General features: G+C 38.2%; 2 protein-coding genes across 32 annotated transcripts in view; one reads left to right on the forward strand and one right to left on the reverse strand.

Moving 5' to 3' along the window:
• Positions 1 to 10,079, forward strand: part of USP13 (ubiquitin specific peptidase 13) — a 148,246-nt gene extending 138,167 nt beyond the window's left edge. The window contains exon 20 of the mRNA XM_065540218.2: positions 9,888 to 10,079. Within this exon, the coding sequence (XP_065396290.1) occupies positions 9,888 to 9,934 (47 nt within the window). The 3' untranslated portion in view covers positions 9,935 to 10,079. The remainder of the gene's footprint in view (positions 1 to 9,887) is intronic.
• Positions 1,764 to 20,943, reverse strand: part of PEX5L (peroxisomal biogenesis factor 5 like) — a 244,755-nt gene continuing 225,575 nt past the window's right edge. For all 31 annotated transcript variants that reach the window (XM_045386587.3, XM_005546457.4, XM_065540237.2 and 28 more), the window contains 5 exons: positions 18,124 to 18,194; positions 15,844 to 16,041; positions 14,981 to 15,146; positions 14,424 to 14,581; positions 1,764 to 8,821 (listed from right to left, as the gene is read on the reverse strand). In XM_045386587.3, coding sequence (XP_045242522.2) covers positions 8,617 to 8,821; positions 14,424 to 14,581; positions 14,981 to 15,146; positions 15,844 to 16,041; positions 18,124 to 18,194 — 798 coding nt within the window. In that variant the 3' untranslated portion in view covers positions 1,764 to 8,616. The remainder of the gene's footprint in view (positions 8,822 to 14,423; positions 14,582 to 14,980; positions 15,147 to 15,843; positions 16,042 to 18,123; positions 18,195 to 20,943) is intronic.

Here is a 20,943-nt window from a genome sequence, read left to right on the forward strand (position 1 = left end):
TTATCCAGTTGAGTTATTTCCAAGCTTTTGCATTTTTTTCTGTTTTGATGAAATTAGTATAATTGGTATCAGTTCTGTAAATTTTAGGAGAACCATCTGAGTCATCATTTAATTTTAAGCCTTATGATTTTTCCTTATGAAAACTTTTGCTATTGCAGAGTCCCTTTTGCAACCATTATTTCCACCAGGTCCAGCTTCACTAGGTGAAATTTTGCAAACCTAAATTTTGTCAAGAAGAGTTTCTTCTTTTGTCAATGTTTAATCAATAGCAGTCTTTACCAGGAGCAATGCTAGCTATCATATTGGTTATTTTTCTCAAGCCTACTTTTTCCTGGGTCAGTTTTTACAGTTTGTAGAATTAGATGTGATCTTTAGTCCATTTTTAATCTAGGAGCGATTTTTTTCACCATATACAGTTTTTGCTTTTATGTTCATTATATGCAGTAGGCAGAAACTTAGGACGAGGATGTCCATTGGAGTTAAATGGCAGAGTAGAAACATATAGCCTAGGAATCTGCCAGTTTCAGTAAATATCAGCTGCTTCTGTGTCCCCCTTTCAAAGAACTTGAGCTGCTTCATTTCCAGCCATCTCCGCTCAGGGAAGAAACCTTAAGCATGGGGCCTACTGAGGATTGGCAGGTTAGTTCCACAGGGCGAAATACTAAAACTAGCCATCAGTTCCCTGAATTCTGATGCATTAAGATGATTACTAGGCAGAATTATTTATTATAGATGTAAGAAAGAAAAAAAAAAGTCCTTCACGAGCCCTAAAGTGTTGGGTAATTAAGGTATTACTTTAAGGAAACTTGTAAAGAATATAAAGAACTCTTCAACCTTCAGTTGCTTTTATATACACACGGAGAGAACACAGCTATTTCAGGAAATTCATGTAGTTTACATTTAAAAAGTGGAAGTAGGGGATATGAGAGAGGCTTGAGATATTCAAGGAGTCAGGGAGAAGCCTCAATTAATAACTAGATAGTTGGATTTTTACCTTACATAGCACAGCAGTGAAGCGGGAAAGAAATATGTACAGCTTGATTTTATAGGGGAAAAAATGAAATTCTACGAAGGTCAGGGGCTGCCTCAGATTGAAAGATGGAACAGTGACAAGTGAGAAAGGGATGCTGCAGTCTCTTGCTGTATAGCTCTCTTCTCTCAGCCTGCAGTTCCCTCTACTACCAACCCGACTCAAGGACTTTATTTTGAAAATGGTTTGGAAAAACAGAAACTTCAGTCTGAACACTGTCATCTTTGTGTGGAGCAAATCTGCCCTTGACTCTGCTCTGGGAAGGCCTCCCATGATCTTCCATCTGCCAGGCCATCTACTAAGGTCTCGCAGCTCACAGCCCTTACCACCCTGTCCCCGCTTCTTCCTGAATGCACACTAAGCTCATTGCTGCCTTGGGATCTTGCACAAGGTATTGGCTCTGCCAGTAGCATTGTCCCCAGCTCTACTTGTCAACAAATCTCAGTCCAAATGTCATGGAAGAGAAAACTTTCCTGACCACCTACAGATAAAGGAGCCCCCCACTCGTTCTCATAATAACTTATTTGCCTTGTTCTAGTACTTTGTAAAACATGGCATTTCTTATTTGTTAAAGTATTTGTAGGCGTCCTTTCACAGAAATCTAAGTTCCTCAAGGGCAAGTTTGATTTCATTCACTTACTACTGTGACCTATGCCCAGAATGGTGTCAGCACTTAATATGTACCTAAATATTTATTGACTGACCAGAAAACCAAAAGACCCTAAAACTGAAATTTATTTTAATATTTTTATTCTAAAAAGAATCACAAAATTCAATTTCAGATTAAATAATATTTTAGTCTTAAAAAATTAACAAAGGAGGAAGATTTTTAAAGTTTTGTTGTATATCCAAAAATGCATTCCTGATTTCCAGATAGCTCATGCAAAATCATATGTAGTAATATTCAGTATTTCATAAAGGACCTTTAGCCAGTAGTACAAATTGGATTCCATTTGATCAGAAGCAGTTCTGATTCCCAAATCCCATTTTGAAAGATTCCTGAAAAGACCTTGAAGCCGCAAAGTTTATTTGAAAACATAGTTTAAAACTGCACAAATATAAATACGATTTTAATAATGTGAAAAAGGGAAGGCATGCTTCCAATAATAGTACAAAAATACTACCTTAATCTTGGTATGCAAATTAGAAGCCAACTCAGTAAATTAAACACATCAATATGATAAGAGGTTATTTTTATGATAGTAATTTTATTTCAAAGAGCAACGCAGGGAAATACTAAGATGAAGCCTTAATACCCAACAGAGTTGTGCTATGATACATATTATTTCACTAAATCACTGATACAGTATCACATAATATGCCAATAACTTTAAAATCCCCTCCCCCCCATTGCCATTCATTTACTATAGGTCACTTAATTTGAATTGGTATTAATTTAGTAAGTCAATGTAAACATTTAAACAATTTTTTTTCTTGTTATCTATTTCAGCCTGAAAATGAAATCCCAAGACTTTAAACATTTATGAGCATGATGAGGAAGCATCACAGAAGAATTATCTCAAAACAACATTTTTAGATTAGATTAGATATGCAATATTCATAGATATATAAAACATGTAGAAATGTCATTTCTAAATAGTTAAATGTTTGTTACAGTTTGTAAAAAGTTTAATAAATTAATCAGATTTTTTTCAACCAATGTAAACAAATTTGGACAATGTAAATTGAAGAAAGTTTGGGTTAGATGATATATAGGGAAAAGTGAAAGGAAGTTGGTAAAAACTTAGGTTTGCTGTATTTCCCTTAACTACTGGTAATGTAGTCCATCATGAACACATTTCTCACATGGTAGAATGCTTGTATGGTATCCGTGCAGAAATGCTATATATCTCAGTGAAAATGCCAAATGCTCAAATTACTGAGCTGAGTGTGTGTATCTCTTAGTCTTTTTGTGTTATACCATTTCCCTTTCCAAGAAATCCAAAGACCACCATCCCTCCTCCTCCCCCTCCCCCAACGAATGATGCACATTTTATAGTTGAGCAAAGAACTGCCTAAATGTTGTTGTTACCATCTTAATATTATTTTGAGTGCAGGCTTCTAAAAGTATCTCATGGAGCTCATCAGGGTTTTTGCTGTGACATTCTGCAGCACTGCAAGTTAGTTTTCTCTTATGGAGAAGGTCCTGAGAAAACAGTTCTGAGATTGGGACATTTGTCTCTAGACTGTGTTATTTTGGTATTTCTGCTGAGGTTGCAGGTAGTGGAAACTTCGTTCAAGGCAAAATACCACATGAGAGGTTGTTAAACCTCGCAGTTTAATTTTTTTTTTTTCTTTCCTCGTAACTGTTTAATGCCCCCCCACAATGGCCTTTGCTGTGTGTGTTATGTGTAGAATTCTGTCTTTGAGCTCATGGTATTGTGTAGGGGTACAGGGGTATATGGAGTGAGTAACAAAGCTGTTACTAATGTAAGACCATATGGTCTCACTGAGCTTTGCTCTCTCCCTTTCTGGTCTCCTCATAAAATAGCGGTTATGGGAAAAGACAGTGAGAGGATTTCAGAGTTGGTTCTGAGTGACCATGAAACCACCTCATCACTCCCTAAATATCAGTGTTTTTAGACCTGTTTATCAAGTCCAGTTTCTCAAGGGACATATAGCCCAAGCAGCTCAACTACCATACAAATAGGGCTGTATCAGAACAATGTTGTGATACCCCACACACTCGCTATGTGACATTTATGGAAATTAAGGCCTCATATCTACTTGGCTGTGTGATGATTTTGATGTGCCTGACATTACCCCAACCGCCTCACCTTATTTAGAATATCAGTTTTTCTAATTTATTCCCAAACTTTTAGGAAAAATTTTGAAATACATTATTAAGAATTTAGAGTCCAAACCTTTATGTGCTGAGGCAGTCAACATGATTTAGTTTAGTAGCATTTAGACACTTGGATTTGTTTAAGTTTTGGATCTGTTGTGCCTCAACTGGTTTTTAAAAAAGTGTTTAGATGTCTAAGTACCCAGATTCTTCAGAGGATTAGTTTGGTACTGGTAATACTGTACAAACCAGATGTGTGAATATCTGTAAAGTTCAGTGTGATAGCATGAAAACAATCTCAAGGATAGGATAAGAAAAGCAAATAGAAAAACTGTAACACAAAGTTCATAAAAATGCTCCTTTGTACAGAGGCAAGGAACAATAGGCTAACCTATGAGACTTAATCATGCACTGTGTAAATTTACATTCAGTCAAGTTATCTTGCATGCTTTGGTTAATATTTGAGTAGGCAAATTTGCAAGTACTAATGCATGCAATATTTTTGTACCTGAGGTTATACATTTTGCTTTTAAAAAATTGCTTTTTTACAAACTTTATGCCAGAGTTTATCTATGAACACTCTTTAAAAATATATATATGTATGTATCTACTTCTTAGTTCAAAACAGTTTAATTTCAACCAGTTCTATAACTACTTAGATGATAGGGAAACTGTGGTAAAATGTGGATAGGGAATGAATTTGAAATTATTTTACAAGGTTGAAATCATAAGTGTGCATGTGTAATAATTTCTAAAATAAGAGAGTTCAAAAAGGATGGCATATAAAGTAAACCTTTAGAATACCCTGTTTCTAGAATGTTCTAGAAGTATCTCAAGATATAAAACAACAACCACCACTGTTACAACAACTAGCTTAAAGTACAGTCCAATCTTGGGGAACTGATTCAGGGCAAATGAGGAAGGGTCTCAGAATGACCAACTTGCTTTCTCTATATTCCCAAGCTCACAGACAAAGTTTATGATAAAGAGTTTGGAAGCTCTTATTATAAGTGGGACTAGCTTCAACTGTGTTCAAGTCTCGCTTGTATGGCAAGATTATACCAGAAATATTTATCTATACAAGCATTTAGACATGGGGCCCATGTTCAATATAATAGTCTCTTAAAGAGAAGAATGAAGAAAGTGGCTTGAAACTCTGAAAGTGAGTTTGTGAAACATAAGTGGACATTCCTACCCAGTTATGTTTCTTTACTTTCCTGTTCTAGTAGGAATCCAGATTGGCTGAGAAAGCACAGTCATAGTATTCTATTAAAGTTTCCTGGTGGACAAGATCTGCCCATTTTTCAGGAGTCATGGGGAGTGAGTTTTGGAGGAAGTAAAGGGAATGAATCAGTATGATTGGCCCAGTGAGAGGGATCTTTATTCCTCCTCCTCTACCCTATCCCTCTGCCTCCTCCTCACCAGGAAGGTACAAGAGCATGTAGAAGTAGCCTACTAGAAATGGTTATATTTTGAAACTCAGCAATAATCACTGGCTTTCTCTGTATTTTCATTGAATCTACAGGCGAAGTCAGTCCCTGGAAGTCACCTCTATGTAACTGAATGGCCATTCTAGTAAGAATATGATCTAGGAGCTGTTAGGCTGTTATACATTAATACATGAGAAAGGAAACTCAAGGCCTTCTCAGAGTACCTCAGAAGGGAAATAAGGATACCCTCCCCTTTCAAACAGAAAGAGTAAATTAAATGACAATTTCATGCCCTGAAGATGAGATGCCAAAAATAGTTCTGCCAAAAAATAAAGTAGATGCACTTTTAAAAAACCAAACATTTACTGTATATGACTTATACAAAAAGACTGTTCTAAAGTCTTGCTACTTAGTTTTTGGTGGTGCTCTATTCCTATAAACTGTCACTCTTTTTTTTTCTTTTCTTTTTTTTTTTTTTGAGACAGAGTCTCGCTCTGTCACCCAGGCTGGAGTGCAGTGGTGCAATCTCGGCTCACTGCAACCTTTGTCTCCCTGGTTCAAGCGATTCTCCTGCCTCAGCCTCCTGAGTAGCTGGTATTACAGGTGCATGCCACTATGCGTGACTAATTTTTGTGTTTTTAATAAAGTTGGGATTTCACCATGTTGGTCGGCTGCTCTTGACCTCAGATCTCGTGATCTGCCCGCCTTAGCCTCCCAAAGTGCTGGGATTACAGGCGTGAGCTACCACACCCAGCTTGTCACTCATGTTTTAATAATGGTTTTTACCTAATTTTATAAAAAATATTATTGAAAAATGCAACTCTTTTCCTCTTGGGCCATAATTCTGGACTTCTTGACAGCCTACAAAAAATCTTAGATCTGATGGATACTACATATACTGGAGAAAGTCCTACTAAAAATGCTCTGCAAGTTGCCAAATAATGGTGAGAATGGAAAATTGTTTAGTCTTCCCTAAAACAGCTCCTTGGAGTTTGTGTTCCAATAGCAAAATAAAACTTAGGCCACAAAATTTGCCACCATTTAGCAACAAATTAATTATTTGACATTTATACTAGTTTCAGGCTTTAAATTCAGGCTGCAAATTCAGTTGCTCCTCAAAGTATAGAATGGCATCACAGAACACTTCCAAAGTTTGTTTTGAATCCTTTGTTCAGAGGCTCCTCATGGACTATTCAAGCTGACTTTCTGGTCAAGGTACAGAGATGGTAGAAGGAAGGAGCAGGGAAGGAAAGGATGCTGTTCCATCAGGCATATTCAAGCAGGCCCTGCCACGGCTGGGAGGCTGGCCCCAAGAGTCCTTACCAGACTGGGTTTCTCGAATTCTACAACTCTCAGAATACCATTCTTGAAAGTATTGTTGAGCTTTACTTTGCTGCTGAGACTGTAGAGAAGCATGGGCTGAGACTGGGTGGTTGCCGCTACCCATGATGAGTGCCTGAATGCCTCTGCCTTCTGCTGACCAGCTGGAGCTCTCACCTGGCCAAAGTGAGCTTTGACAATGAATATCAAAACCTGACACTCCTCACAGTGGCCTCAGCTCTTTGTCTTTATAAACTAGAATAGGTTATAACATACATAAGCCTCAAGGACTTGTGGTTTCTGTTAACTTGAGGCCCTCTCACAACCCAGGGACTTCAAATGTGACAGGAGAGGATTTTATTCCTGCACCTTGCATTCATTTTATAAGCACGTGTGCACATTTGCCCCTCAGTAGAAGCTTATTCCCTAGGCAATTAGACTGTTTTGACACCAATTCTGTGGAGTTTTTTTTTGTTGATGTCATTTTGTTTTATTTTTTGTGGGTAACTATAATCATGAGTGGAATGAGATATTACTAATCAAAGAACATAAAGAAAAAGTTAGGATTAGACTACTTTCGGGAAGGTTCTAGATGAAGGAAGGAGACCAGGTAAAGAAGAATGGGATAACTTACTAGACCTGACACTGGTAAAATTATATTCTGATTAGCATTTTGCAAACAGTGTTCCTAATTCTTTAAAAAGAATGTATCTTTCAAAATAATCATCAAGCCCCGAACACATACAAAACACTCTAGAGAACTAAATGGAATTTAACCAATGAAAACACCACTGCTAATAGAAAATTCCCAATACTTGCTAAATGTTCAAAGAGCCAAAGAGGTATTGCATCTTTCATACGAAATCACTGGCATTCAGTGAGATTTGGTTTGAAAGTGTTGCTCTTCTATTACTTAGAATGCAAGAGGATGAACAGTGCAGGTTATTAGGAAACTAAAAAAACATAATTTTTAGGAAAAATGTTATTTATCACTCTTAAGAAATATTATTTAAAATATTTATGGTTTAAAAGGAATATTGGTGTGCAGCGCAGTTAGAAAGCCAGTAGAATATGACACTTAAGCAAGTTAATTTGAACTCAATATAAATCACGATATCATCAAACTTTTTTCCTGCAGAGAATGCATGCAGAGGCAGTACCTTGTGTCTTTCTTATGTTCATACAGTCCCAGAAAGCATGTGAATGAAAAGATCTGTTTGCCATATTTACGCCTTATGTCATCATATCTGCTTTAAGAAAAACACTCCTTCAAAATCCTACACTATGAAAAACTATTTTCAGGAATTGTTTATTTGGTCCGTTGATCTAATGAGGCTGAGTTCTCAAATCCTTCACCCTCAAGTTAAAAATTGGAGCAACAAAACAAAACTCCAGCGAGGCATAAATAAGATATTAAAGTGCATATATACAATCCCAGAAAAGTTTAGATTGGGAACAGCAAAAATTTCTAGTGCAAAAACTGCTTTTGCCAGCAAAGCTCCCTCTCTGGAATCAAAGGGCTACAGTAAAAGTTAAAATTGGAACAGGTTTAAGCAATGCCTGTCTTTAGTCACAAGTTAATATATGTGCATGCACCAATGGCCCAAACTATGTTCAGTCTTGCAAAAGGAGACAGTTCAGAAACAGTCAGAATTTCCCAATCTGAGGCAGTGCTTTTTCCATGTTTCCCATGAACAAGTTCCTCAGATGTGTCATCAGCTGCAAGGGGAGACAAAAAACCCAAAGAATGTGTGTTGCAATATGCTTGCGACTTGTGGAAAGAGTATTCAACACACAGTTACTTTATCTTGGTTTGTCTTGAGTCTCTTAATTCTTCTATTGAGCCTGACTTTGACTCTATATACAACATTTTGTGCTTTTGGATCTGAACAGAGACTGGGCATTGTCCACAGGAATTAATTTCCTTGGGCTATATGACCATGGCCTTTTGAATATTTGATTTATCCTTTTGAAATTCATAATAAAATAGTTTTTCATTTTCAGTACAATCACACAGATCAGGGATTATTAGTACTGGTATTATTCTTTCTTCAAGGATCCAAGTTGAAAGCTCTTAAGAGGACATCCAGGTCACCAAGATTAGCCGCCTGGAACAGTTCTGGTTGGTCCATCAGAGAGAGTGCAATTCTGAGGGCAGCCCAGATATTCCCAGAGATTGCAGGATGAGGAACTTGCTGCTGATTCCTGCTCTTTCTTTGCAAACTGAGGGCAGTGAGAAAATTGCTGACCGCTTCTCTAAGAAGGTAGAAAAACATATTTTAAAATGTGTCACATTTCAGAGTTAGCAAATGTAAACAAAACAAAACAAAATTGGATTCAGTGATTTTAGTCTAAAATTTTAAATCATCTCTTAACGTGTTCTGGATGATCAAATGAACAACTTTCTAATTCTCTTATATTATTTAGTGAGCAATCATTGTTAAATATAGTGAGGTCAGAAAGAAAAGAGAAAAGCAGGCTGGGCACGGTGGCTGAAGCCTGTAATCCCAGCACTTTGGGAGGCCAAGGCAGGTGGACCACTTGAGGTCAGGAGTTCAAGATCAGCCTGGCCAACATGGCAAAACCCTGTATCTACTAAAAATACAAAAAATAGCCAGGTGTAGTGGCATGCGCCTGTAATCCCAGCTACAAGGGAGGCTGAGGCAGGAGAATCACTTGAACCCAGGAGACAGAGGTTGCAGTGAGTCGAGATCATACCACTGTCCTCTAGCCTAGGCAACAGAGCGAGACTGTCTCAAAAAAAAAACAAAAAGAAAGAAAACATTTTATTTTAGGAATGTCAGGTGGGAGAGAAAGAATAATAGCAAAACCATGCAAATTCATTAATGCATTCAATTTTCCCCTGCTCTAGGAATGATTTGAACACTTAATCCATTTGCAGATTTGATTTCTATAACTAGGTTTAAGAGGAAGAATATAGCCCTACTTAAAAACAAAGTGGTCTAATTTTTCCCATTAGGGCTAGATGTAAGCAACACAGCTAGAGTAGATTGAGTTTATTATTGGGCACCTGTCTTGAATCCCAGTTATTTAGCAGTAGGCAAATTTCTTGTTTTGTTTTTTTTTTTTTCTCCAAGGCTTACTTTCCCTGAGTGTGTAATAGGGATAATCAAAGACATTTAAAAACTTCATGAGGTGCAGTTGAATCAATCTATGTGAAAGCTCTTATCACCAAGTAAGATCAATAGTCCTCAAAGTGTGCTCTGGAGAAGCTTGGGAATCAATGAGGTCAAAATTATTTTTATGATAAAACTAAGATGTTATTTGACCTTTTTGCTTTCATTTTTTCACATGCTTACAGTGGAATTTTCCAGAGACTACATGGTGCATGATATCCCAACAGAGTGACTGCAGAAGCAGGTGTGAGAGTGTGTCTTCCAGTAAGCAAGATATTAAAGAAACTTGCAAAAATGTGAAATAATGTCACTCTTCCCACTAAACTGTTTTTGTTTTGGAAAATAATCATTTTTTTAAATAAAAAATGTTATTATAACATGTAGTAAGTTTTATTCTTTCTAAATGAATCTTTAAAAATGTTTTCAGTTTAATTTCTAATATGGTAAATATTGATAGATATAACCCACATAAACAAAAGTCCTTTTAGGTTCTCAATAATTGCTAAAAGTGTAGAGGGGTCCTGAGAACACCGAGTCTGAGACAAGCCGAGTTAGATGCTGTCTCAAGTCCTTCTAGCTCTTCTAACCCACTAGTCCACTCTGCTGCTCAGGTGCCAGGTGTACCTGCTGGGTCTGCCCTCTTCAGTACCCCCATTTCACCCCAACCTTGTAGAGTATATCTGACAAACTGATCCTTCCGAAGAATAATCATGCCACTTTAACTTGCACCCACTTTACTGTTCTCAAAAACTTTTCATACACTTGATCTCATTTAATCCTGCAAGGTAGGTATTAAGCATATGGTAAGAAACTTTGAAAATGAGGCTGGATTTCTAATTCTAATGCACATAATCCAGGGATTTGCTCATCTATATTGTTAGATCTGCCTGAAAATAAAAGGTAAGTGAGAAATGGTCATGGTGTATGTAGCAACCTGGATAATGGAATGGAGTGGGTGTTCTAATCACCCCTTCTTCTGGTTTTCTTGTAATCAAGCAAGAGAGGGAGATTTATAAATGGATGGACATAGGGAGCCTAATTGAGAGGCCCTTTTTGCCCCCGCTTCACAGGATGGCAGCTCTACTGATGTCTCCCAGTGTTCTCTCATACACCCAGACCTGCAAGAACTCGAGGGAAAGGAAGATCTTGAAAGCTTCTAATTCACTGGCTGCTTCCAGCCCTAAGTGTGTGGTAATGGTTTCAGAGGGATTTGGAGAGAAACAGAACAGTCGAACTTACTCACCTCATCAAATGACTCCAGTTTTATTTTCCCCCCATAAAGAGAGTCTAAACCTGTTCCCCTGCTTGTGAACTCAGAGTCCTTTTGGGGGACTCAGAAGAGTGTACATGTATATGTGTGAATAGTTTTCAAATGTTTCACACATGTATGTATAATTTTCAGTCATTTGTGTATATTGTCATGATTAATTAAAAAGCCCATTCATTTAAAAGCATCACGTTATAGCTTTCCCTCATTATACTCATACTAAAACTATTACTATCAAGGGGGATGAAATTTTCAGCAAAAGGAGTCCTCATTTTTGAAAAGGTTAAGACTCATTGGCCTAAGCTGTAGTCTGGAGCTCTATTGACAAAAGTGTAACAGTTTGAGCTACAGCCAAGTTTCACACCAACAATTTCCTCTCCTTATTTTAATGGTATATGGTGCCAGGGCAGTGCTTGCTTTTGACTCTTTAAAGAAAATGTGATGACAAGCAGCAAGTGTTCCAGCTACATACACTGACACTTGCAGTTCTTGAGGGAGCGGTCCCAAGCCTTTTGTGAATTTGAAAGTACTTACACCAGCTCCTTGTTTCCTTTTGAGCCCTTTCTCTATTGAGAGTTGTTATTTCCTAAGTATGCACTTATACCTCAAGCTATACTTCTTTTCAGAATTAAGATTTATGTCTCTCTCTTGCCAGGCGGAGTGGCTCACACCTGTAATCCCAACACTTGGGGAGGCTGAGGCAGGCAGATCACTTGAGGTCAGGATTTCGAGACAAGTCTGGCCAACCTGGTGAAACCCTGTGTCTACTAAAAATACAAAAATTAGCCAGGCATGGTGGTGGGTGCCTATAATCCCAGCTACTCGGGAAGCCGAGGCAGGAGAATTGCTTGAATCTGGGAGGTGGAGGTTGCAGTGAGCCGAGATCGTGCCACTGCACTCCAGCCTGGGTGACAGCGAGCCTCCATCTCAATTTAAAAAAAATTTTTTTTTTTTACATCTCACTTGATGGTTTTTTTTTTTTCATGAAAAAGCACAAAATTTTTACCACTTCTCAGATTTCCCACATCTGGCATGACAATAAAAGACCCACAAAACTTAGTCGTTATGTTCCAAAGTAGCCAACTGAGTAGCGTTGCCAGATTTAGCAAATAAAAATACAGAATGCATAGTTAAATGTGAACTTCAGATAAACATTCCTTGGTATCCATGGGGATTGGTTTCACGAACCCCTGAGAATACCAAAATCTGAGAATGCTCAGGTCCCTTGTATAAAATAGCATAGTATTTGCATATAACCTGCACACACCTCCCATATACTTTAAATCATCTCCAGATTACTTATAACTACTAAAATGTAAATGTTATGTATTTGTCATACTATATTATTTTTTAAAAAATATATATTTAATAATTTTTAAAAAAATGTATTCAATCCACAGTTGGTTAAACCCACAGATGTGAAGCCCATGGATATAGTAGGCCAATTGTACAGGAATATCCCATGAAATATTTGGAAATACTTATACTAAAAACTTATTTGTTGTTTATCTGAAATTCAAATTTAAGTGGGCATTCTGTGTTTCATCTGGCAACCCTAAAATTAACTTGTTTCAGTATGGGAGACTTTCTGCTTGAGGATTTAAAATTTACACCTTCATGGAGGTGGCCATTTTTGCCTGTCATGAGCCTTCATGGGTTCCTGCAAATAGTAACTCTGCTGAATTTTGTATCTGTGAACGCCAAGAAAGTATTTTATTGGCCACTCAAGTATTGTTTTCTAACCCTAAGAAGTAAACTCATCTAGGAGCTTTATAAAAGCCTCTTTTAATGGAAATATATAAATATATATAGTATATATATAGTATGTAATATTTATATATTATATTCCTTTCGTAAGAACAGTTATAACAATTATATGTTATATATATGTATTTTCTTTTTTTACATCTCCCTTGTTCTAAAAAAATGGAATCTAAGGTGTCTTATAAAATACATATACATAACATATCTAGAAGAAAGTGAATGAAAGAGGTAAATAGGAAATCTGGTTGGGAAATTAAGATGAAACCAGGAATGAAGTTAGGATACAAAACAGAGATCCGCAGGGCTTGGACAGCTGATGTGTAGGGGGCTGGCACAGAGTCAGCTCTGGGCTTTTGCACAGCTGATGTAAACAAGGCCTCTGCAGTGGCACATTTCACAGTGTCCATAAAATAAAGCAAGCCGCTTCATAAGGAGTCATTCAGCTCTTCCTGGTTTTGATCTGAGAAAATCCTCTTGACACAGTTAATCCAGTGACTAACGCTCCTTGTAAGAGTTTTTTTGTATAGTGCAACAACTATTTTCTAGGATCTCAACGTTTGCCAGTGGCAAAATGCACCAATGCAGTTCACAAGCAGTAATTCTTCAGATGTCAAAAGAGTGAAATCTAGTTATATAGTTATCTGATGACTTACTAAATAAATAGTAGTAATAAGGATGATGTTGGCAAAAATAATAATCATCATAATAAATGCCTGCTAGGCATTGAGCATCTGCTCTGTGCTAGGCAATTACATTTAACCTGTACGATAATCCTGCAAAATAATCATTACCTCTTTCTCTCTCTTTTTTTAACAAATGAAGAAATTGAGGCTAAAAATTATATACCAGTCACGAAACCGGTACGTGGCAGAGCTGTGATTTTAACCCAGGCTTGTCTGATTAAAGCCTGGCTCTTTCAGAGAATGGGAAAGGGCTTACATTTTTTGTGGGTTTCTAAACTAACATTTAGTTCTTTTTCCAATTATGAAAGTAATACCTGTTTATCTAGAAAATAGAAAAAAATGGGAAAAGAAAGAAGAAAAAAGATTACCCATACTTTCATTATCGGAAAGAAATAAAGATCATTTGTAGGCCCTGGTAATGGGGAAAAGATAGAGGAGGCAGACCTTAATGACGAAGGATGAGAATGAGAAAGGCATTTTAAACTACAAACCCAGTTTTGTTTTTTCTTTTTCTCCCAACTAACTTGATTGGTATATTAGGTTTAGAAAACCTGGATTCTTGGTTTTGCTTTGCTAAACACTGGTTCTGGGACTTTCTGAAGTCCTTTTGCCAGGTCCCCTTGCCCACACCCCCAAGGCTCTTTTTTCCTTACGTGGAAAATGAAAGATCGATGGGTACTATTTCTCGAAGAGTTACCCATGGGAGTGTTGAAAACCCTGATAACTTGTCCTACTCCAGGCCAACTGAATCAAAATCTCAGGGGCCAGGGGTTGGGAATCTGCATTTCCCAAGACACGGAGCTGACTGCTGCTCTCTAAAGATTGAGAAGCAGAGCAGCACAGGGCTCCTGCTCAAACAAGCCTTGGGATCTGAAGGCTCTGCATTCACCCTTAACGGCAGGAGGAGGAATACCAAGGCAGGCATTTTTACTTGGAAACAACCTTTGAGGTTATTCAACCTCAGTCCTGGGCATGGCCTTCATCCTTGGCCTGTTGCTATACTTCACCTGTAGGCGCCCAGGTTGATGCAGCTTATTCCCAGGTTGTATCTGGACCGGATGAATCCTGGCTGAATCTCCAGTGCTCGCGTATAGGCCTCCACGGCTTCCTCGCTGCGGTCTCCATTCGCCAAGGTCGCCCCAAGACGGTTCCATAGTGAATAGTCCTGATGACAAAATCAGAACTTTCTAACAGCCCAGTACAAGGCACAATGACAGAGCATTCCTGTATTTCTCCGCAGAGAAAGGAAGATGGCTAAAAATATATGCAGTGCTCATGGATGGAGACCATGGCCAGGTGAATTACTAAAAAATCTTCATGGACAATTTTGTCAAATGACTTTCACTCGTCAACGAGCAGCTACCATTTGATGTTGTCACGTAATTAGTGTTTCTATTTTAGGTATTTCAATATTAATAGCCACGGTAGCACATTATTAGTACCATCACTTTAAACCATTGGAGTCAGGGAAAGAAAGTGTAGAAGAAATGTAGACGGTGTAGCCTGTGAAAACGTGTTTGTTACAGAGAAGGTTGTGGTTTCTTGCTGTGCTGTGCTGTCTTACCTCTGGCCGAACAGTTAAGGCAGCGTTAAATGCATCTATTGCTCTATTAAATTCTCCACTCAGGTGGAACAGAACCCCTAGACCTGTCTGTAGGTCTGGGTCGATCATATCTCCATTTTGGTGGGCAGCTTCCAGATATAATTCCTTCACTCCTTCCAGAACAGAGCTACAAGAGAAAAAGAAATTACATTTGTAATCCAAATAGTCAGAACATTAATGATTTACTGTTAAATCTCTGGACTCTATTTCAAGAAGTCTCTTCGTTACAGACTGGAAAATTTTGCTTAAAATACCTTAACTTAACGAGAGGACTATGAATGCTGAATGTTTGAAAATATGGTTGATTTTCATGAACTATTTTGTTGTACACAGATACAGACTGTGCTAAGTAAGGTCTTCACGAGGAGAGTTCTGTTGACTCTATGAGTGCCAATGTGGAAAACCCCACAGCTAAGTTTCCCAAGGGCTCAATGAGAAAGGATTTATTGCTGATAGAAAACAAAATTTCTAGAAGACCAGACTTTCATTTTCCCCGTTCCTAATTCTCAGGCTGGATAAAACTTGGAGCATTCGTATTTATTATACTTCGCCTTGGGTGAATTATGTGTCCAAAGCATTTGACTTTAAAATGTGGCACTCACATAAATGTCTGTGAGTGCCCACAATGTAGATCATGTGCCCGAAGGCTGGCCCTGGTCTAAGCGTTAATCTTTCTAATGAGTGATGCTCCTCCAGCAGAATACTGTCCTGCAAACCATTCTGGAGTGGGTGGTGTCAGGGCTGTGAGGCTCACTGTTGCCCTTTAGGTGATTCATTGTGCATATGGGTGTATACTGCCAGCTGTAATACATCGAGAAGGATACCTGTCAACTGGGGACTTAGACATCCGCCGGGTGAGGCCTGGAGATCCCTTCTTGCTTTTCACAAGGTATTTGTACTTTGGATTTTGCTTAATCCAATTCTTCAGAGCTTCGCAGGCATCCTGCTGATGGCCAGTGTTAGTATAACTCACAGCCAAGGCCATCAAAGCTTTTAAGTTGTTGGGCTGTAATTCTAAGCACCTGAAACAAAAAAAGAAGCCAATTTCAGAATTTTTTTTGGAGCCACAATCCAACAGTTCTTCAGAAAATGTGGAGGGTCTTTATTAACTAAATACTGCAAAAGCATTGGTAAACTTATGTCAAGTCCTGGAAAGCACCATATTTATCTACATAAAAATGGAGACCTCAGCATATTTTTAAGAAAGTTAAAACTTACCCTAATGATTGCTAGGTTTGGTAATTTTAATAAGTAGCTTTAAAACTAGGTGGCTTATGCCTGCACTTAATCTAATGAGATCTAATGAGAAATAGGGGATATCATTATTTTAATGCTGCCTTTTTTTTTTCTTTTTCTTAGACGGAGTCTCACTCTGTCACTGAAGCTGGAGTGTGATCTCGGCTCCCTGCAACCTCTGCCACCTGGACTCAAGCAATTCTCCTGCCTCAGCCTCCCGAATAGCTGGGGTTACAGATGCCCACCACACCCGGCTAATTTTGTATTTTTAGTAGAGACAGGGTTTCCGTGTTGGCCAGTCTGGTCTCAAACTCCTGACCTCAAGTGACGCACCTGCCTTGCCTCCCAAAGTGCTGGGATGACAGGTGTAAGCCACCACACCTGGCCTCTACTACCAATATATTAAATATCTATTATCCCCAAAGAGAACTGAATTGAACGTAGACATCTAGATATGAAAGATTGTACCGTCTTTTGCAAAGGAGAGGGAAATCCCTGTGTTTTCAGAACTACTGTTGTGGGTTTACAGGAGACACAGGCTAAAGCTACTCCCTCTCATTCCATTGGCCTCTAGCAAGGGATTTTCAAACTGAAGTGCATGTGAATCATCTGGGGGGGTTTTATAAAATCTGCATTCTGATCCAGTAGGCCTACTGGGGTGGGCCTGGGATTGTGCAGGTTTGACAAGTTCTCAGGTGATGATGAGGTCTCTGGATAAGACTTTGAGGAGCAAGCCCTAGGCAGTACCTAATACCACTCTGTGGTGGGCCTAATCTCCCAGAAGCTTATCAGCACTGGGTAGAGAGATTCTTAACTCTAGATGCACATTACAAATGCCAGGGAGTTTTAAAACTATTGCTGCTTGGTTCCCAGCCCTGATCAATTAAATGATCATCTCTGGACTGTGCTTGGGCATCAATTTTCCCCTCCAAACGATTCTAATGTGCATGTGTATATAGGGTTAAGAACCACTGACTCAGAGCTCCAGATTTGGAGTCAGGTGATGAGGGTTTAAGTTCTGTCTCTGTTACATACTCTCTGTGTGACCTTGACCTTTCCTGATCTCCAATTCTCTCATCTGTAGGAAAAGGCTCTGACAGCAGGGCCATACCCCAGGCACCATTACTTCATCAGATACCAACAGAATCTTGAAATCTAGGATTCCAAGATTGTAAAGCCCTAGAATTTCAACAGTCTAGAATTCTTACAATCTGAAATTCCAAAGCTATAGGATTTATACACATACATTATGTATGTACATTTATATAAATACCATACATATAACAGATGGAATATATATATGTGTGCATATATATGTATACATGCACACACATATATATTCTCTTCCTATAGCACTATATTAAAGGCACTTACAAGAAAAGGTAGGGAAAGTGGAAGTCTATTTGATAGAGGCTACTTTTCCAGGATTTAAATAGGAGCTCTAATTAAGTAGGGTGTAATATTAAACACGCCCACTGTTCCCATCCCTCCCGCCCCAATGTCATCCAGACCATTAGTCAGTACTCCACTTATTTTTTTTTAAGAATATTTTCAGATGTTTCAGAAGGTTAAAACGTTAAAAGGAGCTATTTATTCAATGAGTCTACTTTACGAGTGGGTTTAACAGAGGCTTTCTTTGGTGCCAGTGAATGTCCATTGATTTGTAGATAGCAAGACATTGTTAGGAACATCACTTCATTATAAGTTGTTTTTCAGAGCTAAGTGTGAGTGATATGCGGTATCTCAGCACTTATCCTTTGCAAATTCTTTACACTGTACTTCAGTAAAGATCAAAAGACAAATCTGAAACAGGAAGTTCATTAACAAGTGTCCACCAGGCCCATGATTTTGCACTTAGCTTCGTTTACCTCTGGAGGGCGACAATAGCTGCTTGTTCATTTTCATTCTCTGCCTGGGTTATCCCGAGGAACTGCCATGCCTACGAAAGACAACTGATGTTAACATTGCAAGATGAAGCAGAATTACTCATGTGCTTCAGCTGGTTGTTGACCTGTGATGGATCTCCTATGCAGAGCAACCTGTCTCAGATGTGACTGCTGTATGAAAGGGAAAAATATTATATGCATTTCTTCATTTGAACTCTCTTGTGACATCTGGGTCAAGATCCTCTGTCATTATTTCCAAACTTGTTCAGTATTTATCCTTTCCTATAACTCAGTGCGATGGAAACCTCTGAATTTCTGAGATTTCATTATATTAGGTATCTTAAAACCAAAAGATAAATATATAAAATTATACAATTGTGAGGGAAAGGGGTGGAAAAATAACCTAGAAATGTAGCTAAATGAAGTTTACAATAAGGAATCTCAAGATGTACAATATTAACTTAGCTTATATGAATGAAAGTCAGTTACTAGAAGAATTCACAGGCGATTTAGGAACTAGGAAAAGCAAAACAAAATCTCCTATGATGTGTTCATTCCTCTAATGTAATCACTGTTAAAATGCACAAAACACATATAAACACAATCATAATGTAGATATAATTTGATAGTCTACATTTATACATTCCATTGTACCTTAAGCCCTTTTACATGTTTTTACAAAATCCTCATAATTTTTAATTTGAATTTTGTTGAATGGATATTCCATTATTTACTCAATAATTCCCTTATCGCTTTAAGTTGGTTGCAATTGTTTGCTGTTGTAAATAACATGAAGAACATCTTCAAGCAGATAGCTTGTGTTTTTATATCTAGAATCAAAGTTTTTAACATAGCAAATTTTCTCTATATACTCATAAGAACAATAACTCTCACACTGTTACAAGAGTAATACAAGCAGAAACCTCTCATTACACACATTGTCTTCAAATTTCACACTCCCCAAACACTTTTACACACTCCTCAAACATTATTTTAGATAATACCATTTTAAAACAAAACTCTAGGAAAGCACAGTTATCTTAAAGTGCCATTTGAATGGTACAGGCTTTTCCTTTCATGGGTTATTATTACATACACCTTATGAACTCATCAAAATACCGATTATTCCCCCTCCAAATAGCCTTCTTTTAAATCTCTTAAACATACAGACAGCAACCTCTATTTTGATTTCACCTTCCATGTATCTTAGAATGCTTCTTAAGAAAAGACTGATGAAATAGTCTTTCTCTGGGGGTGTTTTTCTAGCCTTTGGCCATGGTGTCATTTTCACTGTCTGCAGTGTTATTAACTTAACTTTGAGGTCTCCATAGATTCAGAAGCCCTGGGTCCTTGTCTGGGATTTGTTAGTTACCAAAGGCCCTCATTTTCTCATTTATGAATCTGAGATCATAATATGTCCTTAAAAAAATCTTCCAGGGCTGTTGTGTCAAATAATGTAATATATTTGAAAACACCCTGTAAAATACATAGCATTTACAAACGTAAGATGACATTATTATTTTTAGGGGGTGGCCTATAGTTTCATATTAGTGTAATAATTTCCTCTTCTACAATGGGCATATATATTTTATTTTATTTTATTTTTGAGACAGAGTCTTGCTCTGTCACTGAGGCTGGAGTGCAGTGGCACAATCTTGGCTCACTGCAACCTCCGCCTGCTGGTTCAAGTGATTCTCCCACCTCAGCCTCCCGAGTAGCTGGGATTACAGGCATGAGCCATCCCACCCAGCTGATTTTTTTTGTATTTTTAGTAGAGACAGGGTTTCGCCACCTTGGCCAAGCTGGTCTTGAACTCCTGGCCTGAAGTGATCTGCCCACCTCGGCTTCCCAAAGTGCTAGGATTACAGGCATGAGGCACCACGCTCAGCCTATCTTTTAAAAATTCTAATATTTTGGTTCAGAATTTCAGCTTTCAGTTCAATCCCATTTCACTGTAAGCCTTTTGACCAACACGATATTACAAGATTTACTCATTCTTCTTACATAAAGTACAACCAATAATAAAAATGAAGGCTAAATATTGATGTGCCAGGCACTGAGCTGAGCGCTTTATTTGTGTGGACTAATTTAATCCTCCCAACACCCAACGAGATAGTTACTGTTAGGATTTGGACTAATTTAATCCTCGCAACACCCAATGAGATAGTTACTGTTAGGATTTCCACGTTACAGATGAGGAAACTGAAACTTAGAGGGTTTAAATGATTTGCCCCAGGTCCCAAGGCTAACAGGTAGAACAGGGATCTGAACCTATGCAGTTGGGATAGCACAGCCTAGATGCCTAACCTCTATTCTACATTGTATTCTCAGCACCAGTATATATATATATCTGTCTCTAAAATTTCTGCAGATTCCCTTGGGAATATTCCTTATATGATGATTCCTAAAAATTACTCACAAATGAAAGAAGAAACCGTTATACTGACACTACCTTATGATAGGCCTTCACAGGTTTAGAAATCTAGGGGATTAGTACTGCAGAAGCTTTTTGGTGGTCTCCCAGCCTCTGTCTTTAATCACTCTTCTCATCTCTGAGAAATGGGTTTTTCTAACATGCAATCTGTTGGTATGCCTCTTCGGAGTACAGGCCCCTAGTGGTTTCCCATGACTTTCAGATGAATTTCAAATTATTGCTTAACTCTTCTTGCCTTCCCTTTACCATTCTCTCCTCCCCTCTTCCACTTAACATGATGCTTCATGCCCTTCTGCCTATCCACATAGCACTCCCTTGTAACAGAAACTTGACTCTCCTATTGCCTTTAATTTCTGCACCCACCCTGG

Source organism: Macaca fascicularis, chromosome 2, assembly GCF_037993035.2.
Source record: "Macaca fascicularis isolate 582-1 chromosome 2, T2T-MFA8v1.1".
Taxonomy (NCBI): Eukaryota; Metazoa; Chordata; class Mammalia; order Primates; family Cercopithecidae; genus Macaca; species Macaca fascicularis.